This window comes from Ipomoea triloba, chromosome 12, assembly GCF_003576645.1.
Source record: "Ipomoea triloba cultivar NCNSP0323 chromosome 12, ASM357664v1".
NCBI classification, from domain to species: Eukaryota; Viridiplantae; Streptophyta; class Magnoliopsida; order Solanales; family Convolvulaceae; genus Ipomoea; species Ipomoea triloba.
In genome coordinates, this window is record NC_044927.1 from 28,081,102 (window position 1) to 28,101,316 (window position 20,215).

The 20,215-nt window shown below is 37.4% G+C and overlaps 5 protein-coding genes across 7 annotated transcripts; 2 read left to right on the forward strand and 3 right to left on the reverse strand.

The window, feature by feature from the left end:
- The first annotated feature begins 222 nt into the window (after positions 1 to 222).
- On the forward strand, positions 223 to 2,503 carry LOC115998485 (uncharacterized protein At1g10890-like). Its single transcript, XM_031238070.1, has 4 exons — positions 223 to 427; positions 901 to 1,119; positions 1,490 to 1,709; positions 2,103 to 2,503. Exons 1-4 carry the CDS (start codon positions 297 to 299, stop codon positions 2,280 to 2,282), a joined length of 750 nt encoding a protein of 249 aa, XP_031093930.1. The 5' UTR covers positions 223 to 296; the 3' UTR covers positions 2,283 to 2,503.
- A 113-nt stretch (positions 2,504 to 2,616) lies between these two features.
- On the reverse strand, positions 2,617 to 4,217 carry LOC115998486 (60S ribosomal protein L18a-like). Its single transcript, XM_031238071.1, has 4 exons — positions 4,068 to 4,217; positions 3,819 to 3,934; positions 3,660 to 3,723; positions 2,617 to 3,120 (listed from the first exon to the last, which is right to left on the reverse strand). Exons 1-4 carry the CDS (start codon positions 4,080 to 4,082, stop codon positions 2,779 to 2,781), a joined length of 537 nt encoding a protein of 178 aa, XP_031093931.1. The 5' UTR covers positions 4,083 to 4,217; the 3' UTR covers positions 2,617 to 2,778.
- A 425-nt stretch (positions 4,218 to 4,642) lies between these two features.
- Positions 4,643 to 10,215, reverse strand: LOC115998482 (diacylglycerol kinase 2). 2 transcript variants are annotated; one of them, XM_031238064.1, is made up of 9 exons: positions 10,164 to 10,215; positions 9,815 to 10,003; positions 7,632 to 8,828; positions 7,022 to 7,397; positions 6,832 to 6,908; positions 6,424 to 6,543; positions 6,182 to 6,346; positions 5,316 to 5,453; positions 5,048 to 5,203 (listed from the first exon to the last, which is right to left on the reverse strand). In XM_031238064.1, the coding sequence occupies exons 3-9, from the start codon at positions 8,736 to 8,738 to the stop codon at positions 5,048 to 5,050; spliced, it is 2,139 nt and encodes a 712-aa protein (XP_031093924.1). In that variant the 5' UTR covers positions 8,739 to 8,828; positions 9,815 to 10,003; positions 10,164 to 10,215. The 2 variants fall into 2 exon arrangements, with proteins under 2 accessions (XP_031093925.1, XP_031093924.1); XM_031238065.1 differs by lacking the exon at positions 10,164 to 10,215 and having other exon boundaries at positions 4,643 to 5,203; positions 9,815 to 10,143.
- A 1,104-nt stretch (positions 10,216 to 11,319) lies between these two features.
- On the forward strand, positions 11,320 to 16,202 carry LOC115998483 (protein HESO1-like). 2 transcript variants are annotated; one of them, XM_031238068.1, is made up of 10 exons: positions 11,320 to 11,460; positions 11,574 to 11,672; positions 12,185 to 12,373; positions 12,599 to 12,775; positions 12,963 to 13,147; positions 13,603 to 13,698; positions 14,349 to 14,394; positions 14,671 to 14,774; positions 14,863 to 14,964; positions 15,047 to 16,202. In XM_031238068.1, the coding sequence occupies exons 2-10, from the start codon at positions 11,654 to 11,656 to the stop codon at positions 16,049 to 16,051; spliced, it is 1,923 nt and encodes a 640-aa protein (XP_031093928.1). In that variant the 5' UTR covers positions 11,320 to 11,460; positions 11,574 to 11,653; the 3' UTR covers positions 16,052 to 16,202. The 2 variants fall into 2 exon arrangements, with proteins under 2 accessions (XP_031093928.1, XP_031093927.1); XM_031238067.1 differs by having other exon boundaries at positions 14,668 to 14,774; positions 15,047 to 16,195.
- An 80-nt stretch (positions 16,203 to 16,282) lies between these two features.
- LOC115998484 (protein disulfide-isomerase-like) lies at positions 16,283 to 19,767 on the reverse strand. Its single transcript, XM_031238069.1, has 11 exons — positions 19,508 to 19,767; positions 19,358 to 19,388; positions 18,947 to 19,234; positions 18,666 to 18,851; positions 18,444 to 18,569; positions 17,700 to 17,834; positions 17,479 to 17,598; positions 17,200 to 17,317; positions 16,929 to 17,041; positions 16,601 to 16,814; positions 16,283 to 16,493 (listed from the first exon to the last, which is right to left on the reverse strand). The coding sequence occupies exons 1-10, from the start codon at positions 19,681 to 19,683 to the stop codon at positions 16,605 to 16,607; spliced, it is 1,503 nt and encodes a 500-aa protein (XP_031093929.1). The 5' UTR covers positions 19,684 to 19,767; the 3' UTR covers positions 16,283 to 16,493; positions 16,601 to 16,604.
- Positions 19,768 to 20,215: the final 448 nt, after the last annotated feature.

The following is a 20,215-nucleotide window of genomic DNA, read 5'->3' on the forward strand; positions in this document are numbered from 1 at the left end:
ATTACTGGAGTTAAACCGGCAATTTAGAATTGTTATACCATTGACTAGGGTCTGCATTGCAATGTGTGCAGGATCAGGGTGCACAGAATAATTTGTGGGCGATTTATGTTAGCGTTTGATGGGCTTACGAGTCGCATTGGTAACATGATGGGTCATGAATGACCCGAGCCCAAATCATAACAGAAAGCCCAAATTAACTACCTTTATGTTCTACGGAGTATGTTCTAACAATCGCAAATCTCGGATGTTTAGTACACGCCTATACGCACACGAGCAGATTTTGCATACTCGCCAAAATGGGGAGGAGTATATCTCGGTCGCCGTCGTACTCTAGGAGGAGATATTCTCGGTCACGGTCGCCGGTCAATCACCGCCACGGCAGCCATAGAAGCCGGCGGGACCATAGCCGCTCACCTTACTCAAGCAGGTATGATCCTAAGAATTTTAATTAATTTATTTACTTTTTAAGCAGTTTTATACAGCAATGTACTACAGTACTGCTACTTCATAGCTAAATGATACAACTCACTTCGTGATTAACTGCAAATTGCTCTGTCTTGAATTGATTTAACATTTGACTGTCTAACTGTTGGAATGTGTTTTAGTGACTCTGGAGTTCAATTTTCTGAATAATGTTAGAATGTCTAGTTCTTTTGAATAAATGCTGAGTAGGAAGAGCATAGAAAGGAGATGGATTGCTGGGAGGTTAGGGTTATAGCTAACTTGCTGAGCTCGCTGGAAATTCAAATGCTTCCAAGTTGTCTGATGAAAAATGAAGAATTACAGCCACTTCTTTTCTTCATGTTTATTAAGATAATGTGATGTGACAAAAACCACAACCAATTTGTTCTTACTTTGCTATCATCTATCTCTTGTATTTTCATTGTTTGTATTGCACAGGCGAAGAAGTCGTTCAGGGACACCTCGCCATCGCAGAAGTCGCTCACCAGCTTCAAGACATAGAAGAAGCCGTTCTCCAACACCCAAAAGGCATAGGAGACGACGGAGTCCAAGTACCTATGATTCTCCTTCACCTAAGTCTCGTAGTCCTAGTATTGCATCAGCTGAGCGTAAAAGTGCTGCGGAAAAATTAAAAAAGGAGGAGGAAGAAAAGAAAAGGTACCTGCCTACCGCCATATGCTATATTTCAATTCATTGGAATTAGAGCATGATTGCTTTAAGCTATGAAAAGTTTCCTGCATTCTCTTTTCTTTTTATTCTAATGCATAAAGTGATCAATTGGCGTAGACTTTTGGGGAAATTATGTTTTTTGAGCATTTCAATCATCACTGACGTGTTTTCCATCCTCAGTTAAATCTAAATGGTGTTTGGAGCCCCCGAAAATATTTCATATAAGATCATTTTTGCTTGTATTGCAGTGGGTTTTGTTGTCTCTTCACTCCTTTAACTACCAAGCCATTTTATTGTTTGTATTGCTTTGCAAGTGTAGCTTTGTAGTATCTATATCTCACAACATGAATTGTTATAGACTTCAACAAGAGGCAGAGCTTAAGCAATTAGAAGAGGAGACTGCAAAGAGATTGGAGGAAGAAATAAGGAGAAGGGTTGAGGAAAAGTTGGCTTCTGATGAAGTTAAACAAGAAATAGAGAAACGAGTGGAAGAAGGTCAGAGAAAACTATTTGAAGATGTTGAAGCTCAACTTCAAAAAGAAAAAGAAGCTGCTCTTAATGAGGCAAGGCTAAAAGAAGTAAGCACCTCATGGCCTGGAAGTTATATAACTCTGTTAATCACTTGTCATTATTATCAAGTTTCTCTTAGTTAAAACACTTCCTCTTCCCTCTAATTCTCATCTATACCAAGTGTGTCTTGTGTCCTTTCAATCAATGCATAGCATGACTACTGAAACCTTTCTCTCTCAAAGTTTCAACAATGGTGTTCTTATTACGCGATGCTCTAGAACCATAAGCCCATAATCTTTGTTAGTAGTCCAAACTCCAAATGATTATTCTGAATATATATCTATTCCTTTCATAAATTCTCTTTGGTCATAAGCATTGCTCTTCCACTCTCTTTGAAAGTCAATAGTGGTGTTTACTGTTTCTTATTGGCACTGCTGTGGTTCTAAAATATCATTAAACAGGAGCAAGCAAGGAAAGAGAGAGATGAACTGGACAAAATGCTTGAGGAGAACCGTAGGAGAGTAGAAGAGGCTCAAAGAAGAGAAGCTCTAGAACTTCAGCGGAAAGAGGAAGAAAGACTTAGAGAGTTGGAGCTCATCCAAAGACAGAGAGGAGGCTGGCTAAGAGGAGAGAAGCTCTAAAGCTGGAGCCCTAGGAGGGGAATGAGTCTGACACAGAAGAAAAGAACCACAATACAATGATAAAGGAGCATCCATCCTAGGTTAAATTATCCCGTATAAGCTAGGTTAAAATTGATTAGTCTATACATTTATGTACTAGAAGTGTATCTTTTTATTTAATTGCATTGATCAATCTTGTCAATTTTGCAATCCACTCTACTTAAAATGCCCCAATTTAGTAATCACCTGCTCCTTTACATTGTTGGCTTTCGGTTCCTTTGTGTTGTTCCAGCGCAAACATGTTTTGTGCGAATTAAGTAATGTTTGAGCGCATTAACAGACATGAAAAGTAACATAGCAAGATAAAAACAGATTCATTCATATAAAGCAAACACTCACTAATCAAAATGGTAAATTTAAATTTTCACTATGTTCCTCAAAACAGTGTCTAAAGAAAAAGACTAATTCACCAAAATTGCTGAAAGTAGGAAATTGATTATCATGCAGGCCAAACAAGTTACACAAAGAGGTTGGGTCTGGATGCCTTGTAGGTGGTCTTAAGCTTCCTGCTTGGTGGCCTCACTTTCTTGAACACCAAGGGGAACTTGATCTTGGAGTTGTGGAACTGCTTGGTGCTCTCTCTCTTGCAGAGCTTGGCTGGGATAGTAGCTGTCTTGATGATTTGGATGCAGTGATGACGCACCCTGTGACGAGACGCCATCTCGTTGTACATATGCTCTACAGCACCATTCAAGGTTGTATCACGGAACTCCTTGTACATATTATGGTATCCAGTTCTGCTTTGATACCTCAACCATACACCATAATTGTTGATCTTAGTAGGATTCTTCTCAAAGATCTAAACATAAACAAATATATAGAGTGAGCACACAAGAACAGGATATGAATCACCAGGTATGTAGACAGATCATAGCAAGCATTCTTCTCTCATAGAGAGTAACAAAACTGTTTGAAGCATGAAAATCAAATTTAAGAAATGATAAGATTCTTTAGTTTTTTTTTTTTTTCATTTTATGACCAAAACACATTTATTGATTTAAAATTCAGGGAAACAGACTTGCATAGTGAATAAGTAACAAGAAGCTAGTAGCACAAAAATATGTTCAACAACAGAAGACTTCAGGAGTAGGTGGAAAGGTAACAGGCAGCTCCATCCTAAAATACAGACTAGTATGTGCACAATGGAATACTTAATGAGACAATCTACTGATCTAGGGAGATAGAAAACAAAGCAAATTTCAATAAATCAGCTTCAACATATGAAAACTAACAAGCTACTAATAACTTTTCTACATTAATAACTACAAAACATCATATTTCAATCTAATAATTTGGATAGTAGATGGCCACAGTATCCAAATCTAAGTATATGAATACCTCATTGATAGCTAGGATCTGACCATTGGCCTTTTTCACCTTCTTCAGCTTCCTCAAAAAATACCTGGTTACACAGAATAGCAATAGATTAAACAAAAAGATGAAGCAACATATATAGAAACATGCTCACAGATATTAAGTATTGATCAGCGGATTTACCAGAATTTGGACTTGGCACGGACCTCGTTTGTGGCCCAGAGCTTCATGCGGTAGATCTTAGGGTGCTCATCGGTCTCCGTCGGGAGAGCTCTTCCGACCACCTGGTACTGATGGAACTGCACACAGGAACCACAGTCGTCATCGTCATTTTCGTACGAGCAAACAAAGCCGTAACAGTACACGTAGTTGTGTAGGCGTACACATGCATGCGATTTCAAATGAAAACATAATTAAAATTCAAACACTTACTCTGTAAGCCACCATCTTCTCCACAAGCTCAACTCCCTCTCTCTCTCTCTCTCTCTCTGTCTGGCTTCACTCCCCGCCGCTTTGCCGATTGTCGCGAGAAGAAAGGGTTTGGTTTTGTATAGGGCCTCTCAGAAACCCTACTCGTGGCTCATAATGGGCCTAATAGGATTGAACCCGAAGCCCACAAAAATATGATGTTTCAAGAAGTTGATAAAGCATGTGGGCTGTACAGGAGTCGTATATGCTAATGCTTTAAGTCATCTTTTCTTCTTCTTTTTTTTTCACTTATGACTGTTCGAACTTTGTAGAATTTTTGCATACACACACCTCAAGCCTGTCAATCTGTCATGTTTTAGACTGAAATAAATCGTGCAGAAATTTTTTGTGTTATGTCAACTAGATGCTGAGAAATGAGAATGCAGCATTGGAGCCCAGTTGAGGTGAGAGGGAGCTGAGGGGTACTTTTGGTTTAGAATTTACACATCTTAGAATATTGTACTTCATTCCGCATGACCTATCCAGAAAGTACTATAGAATGAATGAGCAGCAAATACTAATACTGTGAAGATAAAATGTTTACTATCATCAGTACTTCATGTTCTCCAAACTAAAAGAAGAAGAAAAAGAAAAAGAAGGATTTTCCAAGAATGCAAAAGAGCACTTACTGCCAAATGTTGGTCAATATCCAACTAGTTTTATCCTTCAACTTCCTAATAAAAAAGCTCCTTTTTTTTTTTTTTACATTTGCGTTCCCTAGCAACGAGATTCGTACTATAGCATATACAAGTGTAATAAAACATGTATAAGACCTGGACCTTTTTAATATCAAGTCTCTCCGGGAAATCTAACATCTCTAGGCAGCAGTGCCTTTGTAATGTATTAGCTCCTATTGTACAAATCCTATGTCAAAATTCATTGGTAGAGGGAAAATGTTCTAAACGCAATTTTGCAGATATAGGGTCAATGGCTGCAATTATGAATCAAGAAAGTTGAAGAGCTATCTGCTGAAGCAGCATGTTCTTTTGAGCTGCACTGATCACGCCTTTACATTCGGCATCCACCAAAACCTCTGTCATGATAGCTGCTGCATGTCCTCTTCGCCCATCCAATCCCGATGTCCTCCTCAACATAAACACCTACACACCCAACATTGGAATATTACTTTCACCTAAGTTGTCAATCTCAAAAATAAACATTTTGGAAAATTGATTCACAATCATCTTAAATTCAGCCAGCAGCACCTAATACCTGTCTGTGGTGTGTGATCTCTAAGCATCCTGGTTGCTGTATAAATGGTTCCCCATCAATTTGGACTGGGAAAGGACTGGAGATGTGTATCTTTATTGTTCCACCTTGGGCCAGTCTCCTTGCTTGGGAAAGCCCAACCTGGAAATTTAGAAGCATGAGTGTTTCAGATAGTATAGAGGATAATTTTTACTGAGTATTATTTAAGTAAATCATAACATGGCAGAAGTGCACTTGGTAAAAAGTGTGACAGGATTTGAATACTCTAATGCTGTGGTTTTCCAAAAAAAAAAAAAAATACTGTTAGGATATTTAATTTACAAATATATATATATATATATATATATATATATATATATATATATATAGGGGCAGGATCAAATGAGAACATAATCCTCCGGTAAAAAGTGAGGCCTCATCTTAGCCGTCCATCAGGGTTTATCAATGCTTGAGGGTTTTAATAAAAAAAAAACACGAGGTCAATTTTATAATTATTGAAAACTTTTAAGAACATAGAGTTCATTTTATAATTATTGCAAACTTGAAAGTTAGTAATAATAAGATCCTAACATTTGATTTTTCAAGCTGGAGGGTGTGGATGTGTCCACACTTTTTACATGGTTAGGTGTTCTCACCTGAACCCTCCCCTATATATATATATATATAGAGAGAGAGAGAGAGAGAGACTACTGAATAGCAATGGTTTAAAAGACCAATGCTTTCCATTAACTCAGCCTCAATTTGAGTTTGAGGTAGAGATAGAACTTCAAATCAATAAGACATGAAATGAATCAAAGAGTATAATTGGCAATCACGAGGAATGGCTATAAAAGTACAAGTTAAGAGGAAGCACAGAGGAAACTACAAACCTGAAGTTTGCCAAGGTGCCATGCTCCAGAAACACAAACAACTTCAAGCATTTTATCATGCATGGATTGATGCCCAAAGTCATCATCATGCTCTAAATCATTTTGCCAGAGATCAACTCCACCCATATAGCTACCAATATTGAGTACAATCAAGCCCTCGGCATCCTGCAAGAAAATAGAACTAGTAAGAATACTAATAAGCATGACAGACAACTTCTTTCTAGACACTAGGAATAGTGTACCTTTGGAATATGTATGTCCTTCCCATCTACTTCAAGCCATACTTGCCACGGCAAATCTGCACAGGTTCTGTCCACTATATCCTTGGCACCTTCTTTTGCATATCGTAATTTATTCACAAACTGTTGCAGGAATTGAATTAGAGCAATCACAGTAAAAGAATTTTCAAATGACTTTATTCTAAAAATATTTGAAAATGCAAAACATGTTAGTTCAAGCTTTAGAATGTAAATGGGAAAAACATAATGAAATATTATCATGTGAAACAGAGTAAACATCTATTCAACTATTTGCATCTTTGTCTTTTAATAACCTGCAATTCCTTCACTTGTAAAAGGAAAAAGAAACATCTACTGATATTCTCAACTATGAGTTTGTCTTCACCAAAAACTGGTGCAAATGATTCTTACCCGGCTGCAAAATTTCATAGGGTTTTCTTCCCTGTTCAAGTGAAATTCATAAGCAACCTTTGCATCACAACCAATACCTACAACAAGAAAGTTTAATGAATTATGTGGTTCAGGAGGTACTAGTGATATAATATTTAAGCAGGAAGTAAAAATTACATGCACAAGACAGTTTTATAAGAAGTTGAATTACCCAAGTAGTTCATCATGAACTTTGGCTTAACTTTTTTGGTATCAAGAGCTGATTTCTCATGTGTTATATCAACGCTCCAGCGATCTAGCATTGTAACTGCTGCATTGTTCAAATCATGCAGATAGGCGCCAACTCCACCTTGCCCTTCAACCATTGAGAATCCACCTCCCCATTGGAGTACCCTAGACAAATCATTTCCAGTCCCCAAAGGGAGGACTGCAACTGGTGGAGGTGACTCAAACTGATACCTCTCAATTGCATCAAGGACCCAGGCAACAGTTCCATCCCCACCACAAACCAAAACCCGAAAATACTGCAAATTACTGAACATATCTAAACCAGCTTCAGGACCCTGGGAGGAGCTGAGTTCAAAAATCTGCAACAAAAGATCAAAGAACATTAAACTTAAATCGGCTAAATTTATTCTTCAAAGAAATAATACTTTATCAGATTGGCAAACCAACATTTGCAGAAAGTACTTCCTGTCAAATTAAGTATATGAAACTCCCTAATTAAGGAGGTATCTATTCACCAAGCAACTACAGAAGTAATTCAAGCAAGGTTTCGGGCTTGAGCCTTGTGAATGGAGAGAAAGAATGGGAAAACTCACCTGCACAGGATTTAATAGCATATTCAACCTTCTCCTAAGGGAAGTACCATTCTGAGCTCCACTTTTCTTGTTAATGAAAACTAAAAGAGGTCTTGCATCCTGAGGTAAGTCTACAAGAGCATACTTCTTTGATTGGCCCTTTCTGCCCAATCCATTTTGAATACCATTCTTATCAGAAGATTCACTATTACTAACGAGAGGGCTGTCTTTTTTCTCACCGCTGGAATTCTTCAGAAGAGCAAGACCACTAAGCAAGAATTCAAGTGCTCTCTTAGGAGACGAAGGGTCTTGTTGTGTACCATTGAGCATATGGTTACTGCCATGTTTGTTCCGATGACGTTTTCTTCTCATTTGCCCACGAACAGAAGAGGAAACCATTTTGTCTGACATTTGCCTCAATGCCCCACAATCATTTGTTTCAGTTTCAATGTCTTTGACATGGAGTGGAGAAAGAATTAGCCTCCTCAGAGGACCCAGATTACAAACATCACCAGACTCTTCAGACATCTTAGCATGACATTTAACATGTATAAGCTGTTGACACCATAAGCAATGCCAAGTAGGAGATACATCAAGGAAAGGAATACCACAAGGTTCATCACAATAAAAACAGAAGGCAGACATCTCAGGGCTCACATCCAACTTAATCCACCTTTCTGACCAATGGTGTTGCACATGGCTAAACCCAGCTTGTGCTACACATTTGCAATCCTTTGATGCAAACTTAGAACAGTTAAAATGTGCTGCAACACCACAAACAGAGCAGCGATGTACTAATGTACATGATGAGGCTTTTGTGCCTAATTTTTTTGGGGGCACGAGGGAAGTAAGGCAAACACTACATGTGGATGGCTGTCTGCCATTATTAGCAAAATCTTCAACCCATGTATGTTCTGACAAGGGAACCTTCAACTTTTTCCAGGCTTGCTTCTTTGCTCTAGCAGCAGCTTTAACCCAATTGAGAGATGCCTTCCGCTTCCATTTAAGGAATCCATATACAACAGCGTAAAGTCCACATGCTACTGTAACCAGCCATCCAAATAGATAAGTACTATAAGAAGTGGAGCTGGTCAATATCCTTAAAAATGAAATGCAAAGTTCAACCATTGTGAAGCCAATCTATCATTAGCTTTTCCCTTCTCAATAAATTCTTGGGGGCAAATAACATGCTACTGGAGCCAATTCTGTTAATGAAACCTGTGCATAGAAAATAATAATAATAATAAATAAAGGTTTATGAAAAACAAACTGAGAAAGAAACATCCATAAAAAGAGGGGAAATAAATTAATCAATGAATGGATAAGACTAATATAAATCCCAACCAAAACCATATGTTCTCCAAAAAGAAATGGCTTCAGTATATAGATAGATATGCAAGCCAAACATAACTAATAAAGATATCTTCAGAATTACAATTAAGCCCAAATGGGTTGATGTATTGCTACTTGCCCTATATATGTGGAAATATGTTTCAACCCCAAAATATTGAATAAGTTTCCACAACTCCAAATACTTCAAGCATCCAAGAGGTGGTCTGCTGCTGCTGACATATCCTTTAAACACTGATGAGAAGGTGGAATGAAATAGTATAAACTGATATCTATCTTCTGTTATTCTTTTTGGAGAGGAGTAAGCATCTAAGAGGCATAAACCTCACCAATTAAAACAGTTCCGCCAAGTCTAAAAATCCGGTAATCTCTCTATAGCATCAGCATGGTTTTTGAATAATTGTTTAAAAAACAAATGAAAAACCACGGGAGGAGAGGCTTTGGGAACGCAAATCCTATGACTACTGCCACCGATTCAGCACTATGCCAAAACAAGCACCAAATTGGGATTCTATGAGGAAGTTCGTGAAACTTAAAAATATAAATATAAATAAAAAGAGCGAGAATATAGAAACCACAGATGAATTCAGGCCGAATAATATGACAAACAAATTCCTCCGTATTTACGTCAAATCAAATGCAGAATACTAACACGTGAAATCCTAGACAATGTAGATTAAACTTCGGATTTTGAAAATAATACACTTTTCTGGCTTTAGCAAAACATCACACCTACAAATCAACATGATAATAGCTTTTGACAGCAAATGATCATCGATCTCAAAAATGGAGCTCAGATCCGCATGAGAACGTACTAACGTAGAACACACGAAAGCATAAGAGAACTCACAAACCTGGAGAAGACGCGATCCCGGAGAAGGAGGAGGCCGCGCAGCAAAGCAATCGCCGCGACTTTCAAAGGCCGTTATTATGAATATCGTGAAATAACGCAAAAAACAGACGGTGGAGCATGAGAGGGGAATCCGTTCTTCTTCTTCCTCTGCTCCAGAGATCAGAAACATTCTTTGATTCTTCCAATGCCTCTATATACATACACGTACTAATATAATTAATTAAATATATTATACTGCTATATATTTTCTGCCTAAATTGAATGGGAAAAAGTTTGGAGCAAAAATAATACGGAGTAATTAAACCCAAAAAAAAAAACAAAAAAGTTAGAGAAAGGAGAAGGAACTTTACGGGAGTGGCGGGACTTGATTTTCCGAAGCGAAAAACGCGGCTGCTTTTTCATATTTTGGCTGTAAAACAAATCGAAGATTCGATTAAACGATTGGACAATATTGTCCTCGCCTTGGTTGCGTAGACCGGTAGACGGCGTTAACGAGACGTCTTAGACCAATTTAGCTACAATTTGTTTCTTAGGATGTAGTATCTCCTGTTCATAGTTATTGAAGCACGTCTTTATTGAAGCTCAATTTCACTCTCATCATTTATGTGGGAGTATAAATCGAGTGACACACCATAAGGTCTTTGACTTTTAAACATTATCTGAAAATATAAATACGCTCCTAAACATTTGAAAAGTGTAATTAAATTCTTTTTTGTTTGTAATTAAATTCTTTAACATATTAAATTAGGATAAATAAATTTAAAAATTGATAAATAACACGCAATTGCAAACCATTTACTACTTTTTACAAAATCCAAAACCGTCGTCAGTACATTTGTTGAGTATTTGGAGGGGTTCTATACTATAAATGAAAGCTAACCGGCTGGCTCGTTCATTCACATTATGAGAATTTCAACTTCTTGCTATTTTCTTCTATTCATAGCTAAGAGCCAATATATCACATCCACTAAGACTCAAACCCACCCCTCCCATGTAGGGGTGCAATCGAGTGCCACTATACCATAAGGTATTTGACTCACATTAACTATATAAATGCATTCAAAATGCTCAAAAGATCATTCAATTCATCTTAATCATAAAAAAATACACATAAACAAACAAATGAATCAAATAATGATTAATACTTTGGACAAATTTATATCAAATAAAAAAATGAATACAAAATAAAAATATGAACAATTAAACACTCATCAATGAGTAACATTCCACGATGAGCTTCATGCATTCCTTACCTCATGCAATCTCAAATTCACAAGTAATATCCCATAAATCATAGCTCTAATTCGTACGCGGAATAATTTAATGTAAAAAACGTTGAAGTTAATTTTAATATGTTTTGTTAATTTAAGAGTTCCAATAAAGTTTTAAAAAACTAATTATTTGTTTCTAAAATTACAAAGACTAAATAAATCACATTAGATTTAAAAATTAAAAATAAAAATCTTATAAACAATAGGGATATTGCCTGTGGGAAAAATCACCAGTACATTGCTACACGTCGTGGCCCCTGCTGTTCTCGTATTTCGCGCGGCTTGGGACAGAAACATCTGGAACTGGAAGGCAAACAACAGTAATAGCATCGTCGAATCCGCGACGGAGACGGGAAAAACACCCATCACCTAATCGGTCGATTTCTCTTCAGTTCATTAAACTGATTTTTCCCCGTGCTAATTCTTTTCCGTAGGCTGAGAATGATCAGCTTTACTTATTTATCTCTATTATTTTGCTTTTATGTATAGCTCTGAAGTGAATGGTATAGATGCTGCTGGAGTGACTGAGTTTGCTATATCAGATTCCGAATCTTCCTGTTCCGACGGCTATGGTGTTACGCGTCAAAGGTTAGTCTTTATACGTACAGATATGATTTATTTAGTTACATTACATATTTTGTTAGGATACAGCAGCGTTGTGGCATAAAGCTGAAATCTTGCTTGAGTTTCCATACCTTGCATTTGTTAAATAATCACACCCCAGTATGAAAAAATTGCAGTCGCCCAATATTCTACTTGTTTGTTTTTATTTATTTTTGTTATGTTTTCTGTGGGGGATTATTATTGCTAAGTGCAAATACACACCCATTGAGATAAAACTGTTTTCTTTGCAATATATGATCACCTGCAGCATGCTGCAGACTGGTAAAGACAGCCATTTTGCTGCAATTGTATGTCGGTTTGTATCTTACTAAAATGGAGTGATTTGAAATTACTCCATAGCTTGTTATACAATTAGGTAAAGTAAATCCCCAAGGGTGGCATATACTTGTGCCTACTGCAGTAATGTTGAGTTAAATTGAAATCATACTTGCAGTTTCGACTTTCTATTTCATCAACTAACACAACTTTGATATCAGTTCTTCGTAAGAAATCAGAAAGGCTTGAGCGCAAGAGATTGCAGAAGTATGTAGTGATATCGGAAAAGATTCCTGCTATAGAAGATTTGTTTGACAGCGTTTATAGAGCCCTTCGCCCTAACCCAAGTGATTATGAACTTCGAAGAGCTCTGGTTTTTGTCTTTAATGAATTAGCTAAGGACATATATGGTAATTTTCATACTTTATCTTTCTACTTTATATTTTATATAGTGTGAAAAATAGTTTTTTTTTTTTGGGTGGTTATTTCATGCTTCTTTTACACTGAGGTCTGCATCAACCTGTAACTCACCTAAGGTTATATAGTTGCCATATTATGAATATTATTTTTGTTTCAATTTATTTGAATTATATGGCGCAGGCTTGCTACAATTTTGTTTTTGAAAATTGTTTCAGGCCCCGGTAGTGATGCCCCTGTCGTGGAGGAGTTTGGATCTTTCGTAATGGATTTATTCACTGCTAAAAGTGATCTGGATTTATCAGTTAATTTTGGGAACAAGGGTGTTGAGTTTACTCGTGAGAAGAAGATTCAAAGACTTAGGAAGTTTGCGAAGAAGTTATACGCACTTCAACGTACAATCTTGCACTTATTAATTGAGTAACATGTTACCAAGTAGATGGATAGCTGGCCATAAGCATGTTACATATTAAATCAATTACTTATACTCTTACTCTTCATTTGCTTATTTTTTTGTTAAGTTATAAAGTATTATGGCAATTTTGGGTTGCACTTGTTGATTTGCGAATTTCTATGCTTCAGGACTAGGGCACGTTTATGGTGTTCATCCAATAACTACAGCCAATGTGCCTATTCTTAAAGTTGTTGACCGTGGAACTGGAATTGAGTGTGATATATCTGTTGAAAACAGGGATGGAGTTTCAAAGTCTAAGATAGTACATATGATTTGTTCGATTGATGAAAGGTTTGGGAAATTAAGCTTCTTGGTGAGTTTTCTTGTTTTCTTCAATAAAGAGTTGTTCTCATTATCATATATGCGAATTGGACTTTCTGCTTCCTTAGTCCCCAAAAAAAGAGTGGAAAAAAGAAAGGGAAAATATGTATTTGCAGTACAAAGTTGTGTTCTGTAGATGCTTGAATATCTGAACTATTCAATTTGGCAAAGGTTAGTAAGTGTTTTCAACAACAACCTATATAAGTACCAGCAAGGCCAAGCACTGAAACACAAAATAGAAAATGACTTAGAGGAGTAAATAAGAGGAAAAAGCTTTTTGTAAGGAGCAAAAGCTGGGCCAACAATCACTTAAAGAAACTTCTTTTCATAGGCTAGGTCGATGTCTGTTTGTGTGTGTATATACATACATATATATACATATAGTATTTTGTCATTTTTGAATATTAACACAGGATGTGTTAGGATCTCACAATTCCTATTTCGCAGATGAAGGCTTGGGCAAAAGCTCAAAACATTAATAGCTCAAAGTTCAAAACTTTGAACTCCCTATCTATAATACTTTTGGTTGCTTTTCATCTTCAGGTATGATATTGGGCATATATCCCTTATTTTCAAATGTGTGTGTGTGTGTGTTTTAATATTGTATCATGTGAATTGTGAAACGTGCAATGGATGTTACATAGTGCTATGGACTCAAAACCAAGTGTGTAAGCTTGTCTAAGTTGCTGTATTGTTTTGAGGAGATATGGCTGTTTCCTTAATTCATAGGTATTCATTGCTATAATTTTTCCCCATCACATTTGCATAGTTTCCTTTGTACTATCCATGGGGATCATAGATATAATGCCTGTTAATATATGTATTTCTATCATTTGAGTGATGGATAATGTTGGATTTTCTAGAGCAATCCTTTATTTTTGGAATAATTCACCTAATGAACATGTTGTCTTATAATATTTTTCAATAATGAGAAAACTTCTTTGATAGGCAATAATCTTTAACTGTCTCTTATGTTATTCTCTGGATTTGCTATAAACAATTTAAAATGTGTTCTACTAGTTCGAGTGCTTATGCTTTCTTTAACTGAATTTAGAACATGGAATACTATTGAAACTTTTACTGCTGTCCTAGTTTTGATACCACCACAAGTCCACATTTGTCTTCTTTATAAAATTAATAAATTTAATTTATTACTCATTTATTCTTCACCCTTTGTCTGACAAAACATGCAGACGCGAAATCCCCCTATTCTGCCACCTTTTTCTGCCCTATCCGAAGGTAATAGCTATGACCTTCACCTTCAATCATTTTGAAATATGTTGATGGGTACACACTAAAAGATTCCCACCAAAACATTGCAATGCCTGAATATTTCTAGTACAATATCAGTAAATACTGCCTATATATGTGTATGTGTGTTGCTTAATTTGAATTGAATGTTCATCTCATTAGAGTCGCTTATCTTTTGCCAGTGCATAAACCTTTATTGCCTGCTTCATGTGTCTTGAATAGCTTTGTCAATTTTTATGTTTGGTTGGATTGGTGTTTTAGAAGGAGCTGGCCCTGAAGTAGTTGCAAAGTCGGTGCTTAAGTTTGCAAACTATGGAAAGAGCAATAAAGAATCAGTGGCTGAGCTGTTTGTCACCCTGTTAATCAAGGTCGTGTTAGCATCATTGCTACCATTAGATTATGGTACTTCATTTTTGACATTTTAATTTATATGTTCGAGTGTCATCTTCATTGCAGTTATTGTCGGTGGAGAATCTTTGGTGCAAGGGAATCTGTGCAAGCACTTATGAAGGCTGCTGGATATCAAAAACATGGGACTTCAAAGTTGGCTGTATTAGTGTAATTATACTTGGCTTATGCAGATCTGCCTTTCTAATGCTGTATTAGAGGCATTGAATTTACGGTAATTAGTTATTCGCAGGTTGAGGATTTCACTGATCGGTCTCAAAATGTTGCAAGGGCAGTTGGAGTAAAGGAAGTGAAAAAGATATACAAGTGCATCCATGTTTCGAGCCAACACATCTCTGCTTTCGTGGAGGGCCGAATTGAAGGTTCTGCTCTAAAAGAATATTTGTTTGGCCGAAGTGGTGATTCCACTTTGGTGGATGAAGGTCCTAAAAATAAAAAGAGAAAAAACGATGGAAATGGGCCTAAAACAGAGGAGGTGGCTGCTAAAGCAAGTCAGCAAACAAATCCCCTCAAGCCTGTTTTAGCTGTAAGAAATTCAGCAAAGGAAGGCTGGGATGCTTCTCCATCAGGAAATTTGGTGAAGTCAGCTACCAAAGTATGGGGAGGGTCCCCTTCGGGCAGTTGGGGAAAATCAGTGCTTGATGGTTGGGGAGGATCGCCATCAGGAAGCTGGGGAAAATCAACGACGGATGGTTGGGGAGGATCACCATCGGGTAGTTTAGAGAAATCAGCCGCCAAAGGTTGGGGAGGATCACCATCACGAAGTTGGGGGAAACCTGCTGTGGATCTTTGGGGAGAATCAAAAGTAGTAGGTAGCAAAGGTTGGGGAGGAGGATCATCATCACAAAGTTGGGGAAAACCTGCAGTGGATCTTTGGGGAGAATCAAAAGTAGTAGGTAGCAAAGGTTGGGGAGGAGGATCACCATCAAGAAATTGGGAAAAACCTGCAGTGGATCTTTGGGGAGGTTCAAGGAAATCAGACCATAAGCCTGTCTCCAAAAAGAGGAAGTGGTCGTCGGGTGAAAGTCAGGAAAGAACATCCACTGGACGGTCAGGCGCCTCGTCAGTGAATGGCTGTGCGGGAAGTCAGCAAACTACATCCTATAACCCAAAGAAGAAGTTCAAACCTTTCAATAATTGGAGGAGCAAGCATGCCGGAGGTTGGGATAGCACACCGCAGCAGCCACCTGCTGTTGGTGGTGGTGGTGATGGTTGGGGTAAGTGGGGCAGAGGATAGAGAAAACTTATTATTGTCTATCTTTCACCTAAGTTTGGCAAGATTTCACTCAGCTTGTGCATATAACTTGGTAGATACATTCTTGGTCGTTTGCAGTTTCCTGTAATGTTAATGGTTTCTCTTATCGTGAATCAGTTCTCGTATTATTGACTGTTCCTGTGTTAACTATTGATATCAAATTCTGGTAATATAGAACAAAAATGGAGCAGGATAAGGATACGCATTCGAGGATTAGGATAGAAGAACATAGATTTATTTAAGATTTTGTTACAAGGTACGAGGTAGGTAGGGGCTAACAGCTAACTGAAAACACCCCAAGATTGGTTACATGCCTAGCATTTTATTGAGTTGACAAAGGGTTTAGGGTAAAGCTAACAATAGGAAAAAGGAAAAAAGTGGCCGCAACAGACACAAACTCCAACTAGCCTGAAAATTTTCAAACCTGCAATGCGGACAAGTAGGAGTAAGAAATGAACATTTTTACTTGATGGAAAAAGGGAAAGAGTGATGCTGGGAGTGATAAAAAAAAAATGATGGAAACAAACTAACCTTCCTACAGCTCCTCCCTGGATGATGGCTCTTCAGATGTTGCAGAGCCTGATTGGATTGTCTTGTCCCTGTTCTTCTGGATAAAGTCAATAATGTCCTCCTTTGTTCTATTGCCTTCATATTGCAACAGGTTACCAGATGCAGATTTGAAGTACAGAGTTGGGAATCCTTTAACTTCAAACTTCCCTTTCGGGATATCATTCGCGGTTGCATCCTGACAGCAAGCAAAGGTAAGCTTTCAGATTACCCACTAGACTAATCAAGGATTTTAGAATGTCATAAAACATGGATTATATAGGCTTTGATCCCATAAATAAACAGTTCTTACTAGTTTTGCAATCATGACATTGGGATCATTCTCAAGTGAGATCGCGACTTCATCCAAGATTGGAGCTAGCTGCTTGCAGTGGCCACACCAAGGAGCATAAAATTCCAGTAGAACTGCAAGATAGAGTTTAAAAGTATTATATTTCATATTTAAAAAATAAAAAAAAAATCGTTTGTTTTGCTGAATTCAATTCTATACTCGAACTAAAGTAAGAATCACGAATAAGTGCATTCATAAGCAACAGATATAGGACTGATAATTAGATACGCACCATTCTTTCCCGAGTTAAATACCATTTCCTCAAGGCTATCAGTGACAACAACCTTCACTCGTTCGCTGTTGTTCTCGGGAATAGGCTCGGAGCTTAGAAATGGCTTCAACTTGCCATCCTGCAACAGTATGGCAAGAAAATAGGAAATTCATACTTCCACCAGTACTTATGAGCAAGCTGTTGCATTATAAAACGCAGAAACTATGCAACCCTAGGTCGCGGTCAGACCACCACCAAGAACTACCAGCAACAGAAGTAAAAGAAGCAGCAGCTCATTACCTTGAAGTCCTTTACCCAAGTTGCAATATGATCAGGTTCCACATTTGGCTTGAGATATTTTTCTCCATCATTTGTCTGTCCTAAGACAAGAGGTGCCTGATCCTCATTCACTTTAAAGTACTACAACCAGACAAGAAGAATATTTTAGTGAGTAAATAGTGGGCAAATCACAGACTAACTAGATGAGTTAAGTAAGCATATTTAAAAAGAATGAAAATAACCTGAAACACACCACCACTGGACTGAACATCCCCCAACAGAAAGCCTATATCCTTTCCCTTATAAAGTGCTGCAATATCATCGTATTTGGACTTGAACGCATCAAGTTCACTACTGAAGTTCACAAACAGCAACACCTACACATATACAATGTTTAAAGAAAATTAAAATACTTCATGATAGCATATTTGCAGGCAAAAACAACTCCGGAAGTCCCCAAACTGATGCATCATGTGAACAAAATAAGCCCCAAAGTCAGAACTAAAGTTGACATTTTTTTAAACAATGCAACAAATATTATCCCTGCACAGCTTCGCTTTTTTGTGCTCAAGTTTACAAAGATGGATGTGAATACCAATGAAAAACAGTGGCAAATTGTGGATAGTTGAATTTATCAAATAGTATCTTTGTTAATGTTTTCCTTGTGATTTGAGGATTGTCTCTGGGATTTTATTAATATCTTTGGTTAGGGCAGTGATGAGACAAAAAAACACAGATATGCTGCATAAACTGAAATAAGAAATAAATTGTGTCAAACCAAACAGGTAAACAAGGGAGCTATGATGGTACATTTGCAATCACATGCCCACATAATAAATATATTCATGGTAACAAAGCACACAGATTCTACATAAACAAAAATAAGAAATAAATTGAGCCAAATCAAACAGGTTACAATGCAACTAAGAAGGTACCTTGGCATACGTAAGAAAGATGATTACAATAACAAATCTTAAGAAACATACCTTGGCAAATTTACTCCTGAAAAACTTGTCAATATAGGGATAATTGTCTGGATTTTTGTCAAAAACAGTCACTTTAGGAGTACTAGCTTCATTAATAAATTTCTCCATTGCATCAACATCAAAGTCCTGCAAGAATGTAAAGCTAGTTCAAGAATGAGCAGGAAAACAGCGAAAATAAAAGGAGTTACATCAAGAACAGTTGGGGCAAAACTGTTAATATACCTGGTAATCAGCAAACAACTCATCAAATGGCTTAAGTAGACGAAGAGTGGGCTTATCAACTGGTTCGCCCCGGGGGAGGTGTTTGGCGTCAAGTGTGTGAGCAAAATCATAATCAGCTCGGAGTTTTTCAGCTAGAGTTATGAACTTTTCAAATTCTACCCCAGAAAATTTTGGAAATACACCAGCCTAAAGTATAATACATGAGAGTGTGATGAGCAAACAGTTGAGCAGAAACTGAAAGGAAAGGATATAACACAGAGGTTAGAGGTACTGCAACTTACAACAAATATCTTTTTCTCATCAATTAGAGAAGCAGCATCTTCCCTGGACTTGATTTCAGTTGATGCAGGACCAGCTTGTTTCTTCAAATAAGTAACTATACCATCTGCTTCACGAGGGCCTTTATAATCTTGAACTTTGTTTCCTCCATCACGTAAGATCTTAATAGATGGGAAACCTTGGACCCGGTATTTGGTTGAAAGTTCTTTGTTTACTTCATCACTGGCATCAACTTTTGCTAGAGTGATTGGAGGGTCATGACTACTCAAAATGGATGCAGCTTTTTCATACTACTCAAATCAAATGCAAAGAAGAAAAGAAGAAATTTTGAGTAACATTTTACAATATATATGAAACATTGGGCATATATGCTAAAAACAAGCTCTTAGCAGCAATTGAATCCCATTAATTACCTCTGGAGCTAGCCTCTTACAGTGTCCACACCTTTTATAAGATAGAGTAAGCAAGAAGATGTCAGGTTTAGGCAAAGAAAAGAAACAAATTTGACGGAGAATATTAGAATAAAATTTGAAGTAATTGAAAAATGAATGAGCTTATGTTACCAAGGGGCGTAGAACTCGACGACGATGAAGTTGTGTTTGGCCACCGTGTCGGAGAAGTTGGTATGGTCCAAAGTCAGCACGTATTCTTTCTCCTCCGCCTCCGCCTCGGCGGTGGAGACGGCGAAGAGCGCCGCCAGAATTACGAAAATGCCAACCAAAGCTCTCCTCTGCGACATGGTCAAACACCAGAAGCTTTGTGTCCGAAACAGGGTACTGAGAAGTAGATGAGAAATGGAAACGAGACAAGCGCAATGCCTCTATGCCTGCCTTGCTAGCTAATATAAACATGGAGATTTTGGATGCCACGTGGATGTCTTTGGTTACGTGTCGGGAGATGATTGACGAGCACATGTGTCACTGGGAGAACAATTTGCCGTGGAGTTGTCAGATAATGAAATAAATGTGCTAAAAAGTCTTGTCATAGACTCATAGCTACTTGGCCAAATGTGTATGTTCTATGAGTATGTCAAACACGTATTTATCTCAAAAAAAAAATGTCAAACACGTAAACCGGCGGCGATATCCATTACACTGATTTAGGAATTGATATTAAAACGATTGGACTGCGTTGTTTTTGCGATTTTATTCTAATTCGACCGGTCTAAACAATCATCTAAAAATCAAGTTACAAGAAGGTGATTGACTGGGTAAAAATAAATATGACTTCAATATTTTAATATCACAAATTTAATTGATGGAAAATTTTCA